The following is a 10766-nucleotide window of genomic DNA, read 5'->3' on the forward strand; positions in this document are numbered from 1 at the left end:
TTTATACTGCAACAAGGACGCGGTTTCAGCCTTCTGTTCCAGCCCATTGGACACGTGGCGATACGTGGTTTATCTAATAAAAATGTTAAGGACTTCGAAAATTTTATCAAAAATTTTTGGACAAATTATCAACACCCATGGAGATTTGACTAAAATACAGATTCCTTATGAGATTTGAGAAAGAAAAATGATATTTTTTTCCGAATTTTGTCCTCCTTAATCCCCCGAATGCCTAAAACGACGTCGTTTTGAACATTTTTTTTTTTTTTCTTCTTCTTCTTCTTCATGCAGGTGTAGGTCTGAGACAGAGGGAGAGGGAGAAGAAGAGGAAGAGGGAAAGGAAGAGAGAGAGAAGAGAGGCCGATCATCGTAGCACTCCAGTCCAATCCGATCGGCGACCGATCGTCGCAGTTCACAGATCGTCGCAACTCGCAGCTCGTCACCCGATCGTCTCCGCCCCGCCTCTGCCTCCACCCCTGCCCAGCCCAGTTGATGTTGGCCCCTCCAGTCCAGTCTTTCTTCTTCTTCTTCTTCCTTCTCTTCTTCTTCTTCCTTTTTCGAATTCGGAGGATTCGAAGAGGGGGCTTTCGAGCTCCCTAGCACGACTCTTTGAGAAATTATATCCCGTCTCTTGAGTTTTATATTTACATAACAAATTGTCCTCTGAGATTTATATTTCCATAACAAATAATCTCCTCATTTGTTATGCAAATATAAACCGCAAGGGATAATTTGTAATTTCTCAAATTTAAAAAAAAAAAATCGTATTTTAGACAAATTTCAAGAGAGGTGTTAATAATTTATCTAAACTTTTATTGAATATCTCGTATAAGTGTGAGACGCACGACGTGTAATTTCACACCAATATAAAACATGTAATAAAATTTATAGTGAAATTTGTGGGAGTATGTAAGACTATTCTTATCTGATTGGTGTCGTCGGTAGTGGTTTTATGCCTGCTTGCCTCCACTCAAAGTTCCAAATGGGATACTGGATCCTATATGGAGGACGAAGGCATCGGGACCTACATACCCTTGACTTTGCACTGTCCGATCATTCTCAGCTGAAAGCCCTCAACGGTTGGGATTTTATCTTAGTAATCTATATAACAGTTGTTTATACTTATTGTATTGTATATCATTTATTTTTTAATAATTTATTATTGAATTGCATACATTATCAAGAACGCATACTTGGGTTCAATTGTGTAACTTTGCCTTAAGTTTGGAATCTCATTGTCAATTAAAATTCAGAGGTGTTTAGAATTATTTGCATAAGTATATTTTTAAATTTTTTAATAAAAAATATAAAAAAAAAAAAAAGTAGAGAATTGATATGATATAAAAAAGATAAAAAGATTTTTTTTTTAAAAAAAAAGTACACTTTCATAAGAGATGTCAAGTAGTGTCTCAATGTCAAATTATGATTTTTTTTAGATTTTTGAGTCATGTATATGTTACAAATTCCTTTTTCTTTCCTTTTTTATCTCAATTATTTAAATCCTTATTAGAATATGTGGACAACATAATCATAATATATTGCATTTGTTGTCCCATTATTTTCTCTACTTAAGAGTTGATTATTTTAAAAATATGATTCAGTAAGAGAGAACAAGTACATTCATATTTTGTCAAAGTGTAACAGAAAAGATGGAAAAACTACAGGAGAAAAACTTGTCAAGATCATGGAGCTAGACTATGCGCATGGTGGTGAGTGGTGGTACCACAACGACTAACATCTATTTTAGTAGTTAAAATGTTTATTGCCATTTAAAAACACCAAACATTAGTTAGTTAATACCAAACATTAGTTAGTTAATAATCCATCTGACTTATTATTTTTAATATTTTATTTTAGGTATTGAGACTAGTAATAGTTGACAGATATTGGATGACTTTAAAATCTTTTTAATTTGGCTTTTTTTGAGACAATAATTTTTAAGAAAAATTACTCAAAAATCTCATATTGAAAATGTTACTCTATCTAGTCCTGAATATTTTTTTGTAAACCATTTAGTCTTTTTTTTACATCATCATCATCAAAACAACATCAAAATCAAACATCATCATCAAAACAACATCAAACATTACAACATCATCATCAAAACAACATCAAACATCACAACATCATCATCAAACAACATCAAACATCATCATCAAAACAACATGCAGCCTCTCCATTCTTCTTCGTCTTCAATCCCGCCCGTGCCATTGGAGTTCCTGCTCACCACCCGACCCCTTCTCCCCCTCCCCCCTCCTCGTTTTCCTCTCTCAACCCGCCAACGTAGGTGGGTTGCCTCGTAATTCCGTCAATGTTCCTGAATCTGTCTCTCTCTCTTTCTCTTTCAACTCCGACGTGTTTTGGAAACCCTAGCAATGGCGGACCAATCGGCCGTCGTCGATCTCATCCCTCCAAACCCTAACCTACCCAAAGCAATGATGAGAACACAGGCGAGAACAGAGATAGACCTATCACGAATCGCCTGAGACGAACTCATCATACTCGACTGTCTCGAACCCATTCTGTACCAACTACCCGTATGAAGAAATGGCTTCTTCAGATCTCTCCCATCGTCACTCTCTTCTCTGAAACTCATATTGTCTTCTCTCTCTTCTCCGATCCCTATCTTAATGTTGCACAATATTGATGTTGTGATGTTTGATGTTGTTTTGATGATGATGGTGTAGTTGATGTTGTTTTGATGGTGATGATGTTGTTTTCGTAAATCAGTTCGCCCATGTTTGATGTTGCACAATATTGATGTTGTGATGTTTGATGGTGATGATGTTTGATGTTGCACAATATTGATGATTAATGTTGCACAATATTAATGTTGTGATGTTTGATGTTGTTTTGATGATGATGGTGTAGTTGATGTTGTTTTGATGATGATGATGTTGTTTTCATAAATCAGTCCACCCACGTTTGATGTTGCACAATATTGATGTTGTGATGTTTGATGTTGTTGTGATGATGATGGTGTAGTTGATGTTTTATGATGTTTACAATGTTTTGGTGATGTTGATGATGTTTGATGATGTTTACAATGTTTTGATAATGTTGATGATGTTGATGACGTTGCGGATGTTTGATCATGTTGATGATGTTGACAATGTAATTAATGTTGCTGATGTTCGGAAAGGAGAAAAATCTAAAAAAGGCCTATAGTGAGATTTTAATATTCAAATAGGACTTATTAGTCTACAAAATAAAATGCAGGACCAAATAGTTTAACAAATTAAAATTTGGAATTTATTGGTGTTTTACCCTAATTTCTATTCTAAAGTTGTCTATAGTTAATGTAATTGATGATTTTCACTTTAATTTGACAAACCAAATGAGTGGTAGGATTTTTTTATTTTTATTTTTTTTTATAAAATTAAATTTCACCATTTAAGCAATTTTATATGGAAGTGCTTTGGTCGTTTAAAAAATATAGGGGAGTGCCTTTAGGCACGGGTATGTATATATATATATATAAGTGTTTTTGACTCAAACCACATAAGTACACAATTATGAATAATAATTCTAATAAATATTAAAACGATTTTTGGAATTAAAGACAATAAGTATAAGATTTAATTTTGTAATAATGTTGCATATAATGAATGAATTAGATATAATATTATTTTTATTAAAATATCCCAACAATCCCCCACTTTTAATAAAAATAGGATTTTTAATATTTTCACAAAATTTATAACATACCTCCACACTTTAAACTACAATAAAAATAATGTAAAATAAAATATCTAATTTGGAGCAACTTATATTGTATAATAGGTGTAGGTATCTTTCGGATTTGGATCTCGCTTAATGATAACAGTTTCTTTTCGAAGAATCATAGTGAACTAAATTTTGAACTAAACTAACTTTTAATAATCAATAACATTACTAATGATACAGTTCATGATAGTAGAACGGGTCGGACTGATCCACGCTCCTTAAGGCTATGTTCGAACGACCAAGTCCACCTGAAGACCTGTACAAGAGTTCAACGGGGAACGGGGAGTCCCCCAGCGAACCCTCCGACAAGCAATTTAGAGAGAGAAGTGGAGTATAGAGATGGAATAGAGATAGAAAAGCTTAACCTTCTTCTTGTCTTCAACGTCTGCTTATATCCTTTGGTAATCATTTCGTTGTCCCTTCCGACCTGTCACCTTTGCCAAAAGTCTATGTTGTAACTTACCTTGTTCAGGGTGAGGAAGTGCTGTCCCGACGGAGAGGTGTTGTCGTAATAAATGCTGTGAGGGGCTGCATTAATGGCGATGTGCAGTGGCAATAACTTTGCAGATCTCTGTCTGCTGATGTGGCTCGCCTTTTACCTGTCACGTGTCTGAATATCATTGGTCCTTCATGTCATGTTGACTTCCAACAGTGCTGGGCCTTATCAGTTGGGTTATGTATTGGGCCCTAAGTGGTAGGCTTGGATTGTTCATAGTGGGTTATGGCCTTTATGGTCCTACCCACGTCAGTAGTCCCCCATTCCCAAGTGCAGCTTTAGTCCAACGAAGGGAATAATGAGGAAGGTAGGGATTGAAGGTCGAGTGAAAGGAACGACCGACCAAAAGTGGCCAAGTGGAGGGACCGACTGTGAGGAGGGCTGACCGCAAAGGGTAGCCGAATAGAGAGACCGACCATGAGGAGGGCCGACCGCGAAGGGTAATCGAGTGGAGGGACCGACCATGAGGAGGGCCGACCACGAAGGGTAGCCGAGTGGAGGAACCGACCATGAAGAGGGCTGACCACGAAGGGTAACCGAGTGGAGGGACCGACCATAAGGAAGGCCGACCACGAAGGGTGAGGTGGCGGGGTGCGGGGCTCGAGAGGCGGTGGGTCACGTGATGACTTTAAGTGGAAAAGACAGGGTAGGGGAAGGGGGCAGTGAATCTTAGTCGTACATGTGGCAGCATCTCATGGTGGGGAGGTTAGGCGTTGGGCCAGAAGTGAAACAATAGGTCATAATGGGTGTTGAAAAGACAGTTTTGGCGGATGGTTGAAAATTTTTCAAACTGGCGAAAATTAATTGTGACCCCTGGAATACAGGCAAGCCTTGGGCTTTTGGTATTATACGTTGTACCTACCTTTTTTTCGAAAAATCAAAACACTCCAAGTATAGACTCTTTCGTTGCAAGTGATACACCCTTGCGACATTTTTTGAACTTCCTTGCGCCCGCATCCGAAGCTATTCGTAGACACACCACAGAAATAGCCCAAGAAGAAACTGCAAACGCCAGGGTTGATCCATTGGAGGACGATGACGCGGTGGATTTGGCAGAGCAATATAGGACGGGGAGGCGAGTGGAGAGTGGGGGGAGCTGTCGGAGCGACCTCATTCGTCCACAATGATGGCGGCGCCAACGCCAATCAGTCAGGTGGAGCCAGATCACTGGCATACAAAGGCCGATAAGTCGATTATTAAGGCGAAGGAGCTGGAGGGTATGCGGGAGAAGTACCAGATTCCCGCCGAGATAGAGTTGAAACTGCCGGAGTCGAAGGAGAGGGCATCCGACATCCGACCGGGGGAATTTTCCCTATATGAGGAGGCACTAAAGGGGGGTTTGAGGTTGCCCCTACCCCAGATAATGGTGGATGTGTTGAACCGGTTGGAGGTAGCTCCAGGCCAACTAATACCGAATGCGTGGAAAATCTTGCTGGCCTGTGCGAGCGCGTGGCCGAAGGTGAATGGGGGGGCTGAGATGACGGTGGACGAGTTTTTTGCGTGCTACAAGGCGTCGGGGCAGCAAGAGACTTGGGTCACTTTGTAGGCGGCAGCAGAGAAGGGACTGGTGGCGGGGTTGCCGTCATCGATAAAGGGGTGGAGGCCGCAATGGTTCTATGTGTCTGCCAACGGAGGGGTTGGGGTGCGCACAGTGTGGAAAGTGCCCACTAAGTCTGTGGAACCAAAATTGGGAGCAACAACAGAGACGAGAGTGAAGAGGGTGAAAGAATGGAGGGAGAAGGAGGGCACCCGATGGGACGAGCTTGTTCAGTCGTCAGCCTTGTTTGCGGCAGGGTTAGGTCCGCAGCCGATCGGTGGAGACCTGGGACCGGCGGAGTTAGAAGCGAGAAGAAACGCGCAAGAGGCTGAGGATATGACCATCCTCGCCAAAGCCAGTAAGTTCAAAGAATCCCAGGCAAACCGACCGCTCAAGCTGATTGCGAGGGAGAGGATCCGACCGCACCCCAAACCCCTAGAGGAAAAAGACTTGGGTGGATTTGAGCCACGACCGCCTCCAGTTGATCCTTTGAAGGAGAGAGCATACGAGGAGATGAGGGGTGTGGTAAAAAAAAAAAAAAAAAAAGAGATTGAGGAGGAGTGAGGGGGAGCCTGCCTTGAAGAGGAGGAAGGAGGCGACGACGGAGCAGACTCCCCTAGAGGGGAAGGCAGAGGGGACCCCTGAAATGGGGTTGGAAGGGGCGGCCAAAGAGGGAGAGAGTGGGGCGACTGGCCTTAGGGAGGAAATGCAAAGTGGCGGGGTCGGCGCTGAGCCAAGGGTAGAGCCTAGGGGAGAGCTACAACCATAGGAGGGTCTGGCACCCTAAGGGGAGGGAGCAACGCCAGGGTTGAAGATCGCCTTCTACCATGTCCCTGCGGTGTCCGGACGAGTAGAAGGGGAAGGGAGAGAGGCCAGGATGGCTGCAGACCGCCTCTTGGAGGTAGTGGAAGACGCAGTCGTTCGCTCGGTGGCTTGTTATACTGAGGCTGAGCTAATGAAGGGGTTGTGCTCAGCCCAGATGGAGGCGGCTGCCTTAGCAGGAGCCCTGTTGAATAAGGCGGCGATGGCGAAGGGCGAATGGAGGAGGGAGAGGGAGAAGTTAGGGGAGGTGGAGGCCCAACTTGAAAATTTCAAGAGGGAGAGCGTGGGTTGGAGGAGGGCTACGCGGAGTGCGTGTGCCAGGGGGTTGGAGGAGGCGCAGAAAGCGAAGAAGATGGAAGTAATGGTGATCGTGCAGCGTAATGTTGCCACTCGAGCCCACACTGAGCTGCTTGCGGTCAAGTTGGAGCTAGAGGACGATCGTCGCAAGGTAGTGTCGCTCGAGTTCCAGCTAGCTGGCGAGCAGAAGAAGTTGGGGGATGCTCAAAATGCCTGCACGGTTGCTACCGAGCGGTTTGAAGAGGCTATGACTAGTAATGAAGAACTACGTGCCCAGCAAATCAAAGAAAAGGATGAGACAGACCTAAAGATTGCTGGGTTGCAGAAGAAGCTGGAAGATGAGCGTGCGAAGGCGATGGAGGAGAAGTAGAGATTGGAAAAGGAGTTGGAAGAAGAAAAAACCAAGGCAACCTCTGAAAGGGTAGCATACCCCGACCTATATGTCGCACCAGTAGAGCAATTTAAGGGGTCTGCTGAATTTCAGATGGCAATCGATGCCGCGGTCGCCAGCAACTTGGCAAGGGAGATGTCTGGGGGGGCAGGCCCGTTGGGAACGACCGTTGGGGGCAGGACTGAAACAGAAGTTATTGAGAGCTTCCAGCGGTCGGACTTTTACAAACACGAAATGGCTGAGTTCTAGGACAGTGGCTGGAAGATGTTCAAGCGGAAGGCAGAAGAACTGTTCCCAGACTTGAACCTTAGCGGTGTAAGGAGTGATGAAGACGACGTGACCTAGACCCCCCTAGATGAGGGCGTTGAAGAAGAAAACCTTGTTTCAAGTGAGGAAGAGTGACTGGTGTGAACAAAACCTGTACTTAGGGTTTTAGGTATTTATTGTGCTTTGGGTTGTACAAGTTTTTTTGTTTTGTTTTGTTTTTTTTTTTTTTTTTTTTGAATTGTTGTAATGAACTTATGTACAAGTTTGTGAATAAATAAAATTTGAGTTGTGTTTTCATTCCATTGTTTTTGCTTGTGCATCTAGAATGAATGAGAATGGTGACTTGTGTATGAGGCTTGTGTAAGGGAAACTCAATGCAAAGCCAAGGTTGAAATGTAAGAAAACCGGAATGCAGAGTAAAGTTAAGAAAAACTCAATGCAAAGTGAAGTTGAACTTGTAATAAAAACTCAATGCAGAGTGAAGTTGAAAATATAATAAAATTGTAAGTTTGTGTTTGCCACACTGCTGTCTTTATTTTGGTGAGTCTGAAGTGAATGAGGGTGGTTTATTCAAGTTAGGCTTGATTTGTAAGGAAAGAGGCTGACTTGCAAAAGTTGATAAGTAAGAAAATAATCTGACTTGTAAAGGAAACATGTAAGAATGTCAAAGATGTGAAGTTTCAAATTATGCCCAAAAATGGAGTTGTAAATCATGTTGTAAGAGTGTTGGTAAATAAAAAATGGGTTTGGAATTTGACTAAGTAAAGAGTGGTGTAAAAACATGGACCTGGAATTTTGACTAAGTGTGTCTACTAATGCCATAAGCATGAAGTTTGCATGAATGGCCTTGACCGAGCTCTGCATGCGTGCTCAGTTGGGGTTAAGCTATGATTAACTGACTCTGCAAGTAATTCAGTAGCTTGAAGTAACTCAGTCTGGCTGAGGCTGTGTAGGCTCGGTCTGGCCGAGGCTTTCACGCTCGGTCTGGCTGAGACTTGTCATGCTCGGTCTAGCTGAGACTTGTCATGCTCGGTCTGGCTGAAGCTTGTCATGCTCAGTCTGGCTGAGGGTGGTTATGCTCAGTCTGGTTGAAGCTGGTCATGCACAGTCTGGCTGAGGCTTGTCACACTCAGTCTGGCTAAGGCTTGTCATGCTCGGTCTGGCTGAGGCTTTGTACGCTCGGTCTGGTCGAGGCTTTGATGCTTGGTTTGGCCGAGGCTTTTATGCTCAGTCTAGCTGAGGCTTTGTATGCTTGGTCTAGCCGAGGCTTTTATGCTCAGTCTGGCTGAGGCTTTTATGCTCAATCTGGCTGAGGCTTTTATGCTCGGTTTGGCCGAGGCTTCGTATGCTCGGTCTGGCCGAGGCTTTTATGCTCAATCTGGCTGAGGCTTTGTATGCTCAGTCTGGCCGAGGCTTTTATGCTCAGTCTGGCTGAGGCTACAATCAAAGCGTTATTTTAAAGATCACACATATATTTGGAATATAAGCTTGTTATCGTTAAAGTGTAGCCCATTTGATCAGAGATTTACATCACATGAGGGGAGAATGAAAACAATGAAGTGTGCAAATTGTCAAAAAAGGAAATGCAGAAAAAGATTGATACAAGAATTGAACTTTTATTGAAAATAGCGCTTCAAGTGCTCGGCGTTCCATGGGTTGGGGAGATCGCGGCCTTCCATGTCCTGAAGTCGGTAAGTGCCTGGATGAGGTCTGGCTTTAATGACGTAAGGTCCTTTCCATTTGGCTGCCAGCTTGCCCACAGCCAGATTCTTGGTGGCGAGGGTTACTTCGCGCAAAACAAGGTCCCCCACGGAAAACTCCCTTGGTCGAACTCTGCGGTTGTAGCGTGTTCTCATTTTCTGTTGGAATGTGGCCCATCTGACTGTAGTGGTCTCTCGGAGCTCTTCTATTAGGTCTAGGTCTGTTCGGCGCAGCTCGTAAGTGAGTTCTGGATTCGGATGTAGAACCCTTGGTGTAGGAAGACCGACTTCCACTGGGATAACTGCCTCAGCACCGTATGTTAAGCGGAAGGGGGTCTCCCCGGTGGGAGTTTGAGCGGTAGTGCGATAGGCCCAAAGTACATTCGGTAGTTCCTTAGCCCAGAGTCCCTTAGCAGCTTCCAACTTGGTTTTAATGATCTTCAGAAGAGAACGGTTGGTGACCTCAACTTGACCGTTGGCTTGGGGATGACCTGGGGAAAAGAAACATGGTTGGATTTGAAGCTCTGCACAGAATTTCCTGAACCTGGCATTGTCGAATTGTTTGCCATTATTGGAGACGATGGCTTGAGGGATGCCAAACCTGCATACGATTGACTGCCAGATGAATCGGGTTGTGTTCCGCACAATAATGGTAGCAAGGGGTTCTGCTTCCACCCATTTAGTGAAGTAGTCGATGGCGACAATTGCAAATTTGGTTTGGCCTCGGCCAGTGGGCAATGGGCCAACCAGGTCGATCCCCCATTTGGCGAATGAGTAGGGGCTGCAAAGCGTAATCAACTCTGTAGGAGGAGTATGGGGGACGTTGGCAAAACGTTGACATTTATCACATTTAAGTACGAAGTCAGTTGCATCTTGATTGAGAGTAGGCTAGAAATAACCAGTGCGAAGTATTTTGTGGGCTAGGGACCTGCCACCCGAATGATTTCCATATACACCCTCATGGATTTCTCTAATCACGTAGGTCGCCTGAGTAGGATTGAGGCATCTCAGGTATGGGCGTGAAAAGCCACGTTTGTACAAGAGGCCACTGATAAGGGCGTAATTAGACGATCGGGCCCTGACTTTGGCGGCTTCCTGTTTGTCGTCTGGAAGTTCCCCCGTTGTCAGATATAGAAAGATGTCTGCCGCCCATGGGATAGGTTCATCTTGGAGGAAGTGGACTTTCTGCAAGTTGGGGGAGATGGCCGGGTGGGTCAGATATTCGAGGCGGACACCGTGGTTGAGGTCTGACTGGTCTGTAAAAGCCAATTGGGCCATCTCATCTGCCTTGGAGTTTTCAGCCCGAGGGATGTGCTTGATGTGGAAGGTATTGAAGAAGCGAGCAAGGCAGAGAGCAATATCCCTATATGCCCGCATGGTGTCCTCCTTGGCGTTGAATTCCCCCATAATTTTCCCGACGATAAGCTGGGAATCGCTGAACACTCAGATGTGGCTGACACCGATGTCTCTGGCTATGCGGAGGCCTGCTATCAATGCCTCATATTCAGCCTCATTATTGCTTGCCTCGAA

At 44.0% G+C, this 10766-nt stretch overlaps 1 protein-coding gene across 1 annotated transcript; it reads right to left on the minus strand.

Moving 5' to 3' along the window:
* Positions 1–9152: 9152 nt before the first annotated feature.
* LOC145820022 (uncharacterized) lies at positions 9153–10514 on the minus strand. The gene is made up of 2 exons (XM_082914310.1): positions 10320–10514; positions 9153–9674 (listed from the first exon to the last, which is right to left on the minus strand). Exons 1-2 carry the CDS (start codon positions 10512–10514, stop codon positions 9153–9155), a joined length of 717 nt encoding a protein of 238 aa, XP_082770436.1.
* Between the last annotated feature and the right edge of the window lie 252 nt (positions 10515–10766).

Source organism: Camellia sinensis, chromosome 1, assembly GCF_055761805.1.
Source record: "Camellia sinensis isolate YWXY chromosome 1, ASM5576180v1, whole genome shotgun sequence".
Classification (NCBI taxonomy): Eukaryota; Viridiplantae; Streptophyta; class Magnoliopsida; order Ericales; family Theaceae; genus Camellia; species Camellia sinensis.

Excerpts from the sequence above, each read along its gene's own strand:
- LOC145820022 (XM_082914310.1), bottom strand. The coding sequence starts at position 10,514 with ATGGCCCAATTGGCTTTTACAGACCAGTCAGACCTCAACCACGGTGTC. Across the intron at positions 9,675-10,319 it reads ACAAACAGGAAGCCGCCAAA|ATCATTAAAACCAAGTTGGA; the intron begins GTCAGGGCCCGA and ends TCTCTTCTGAAG.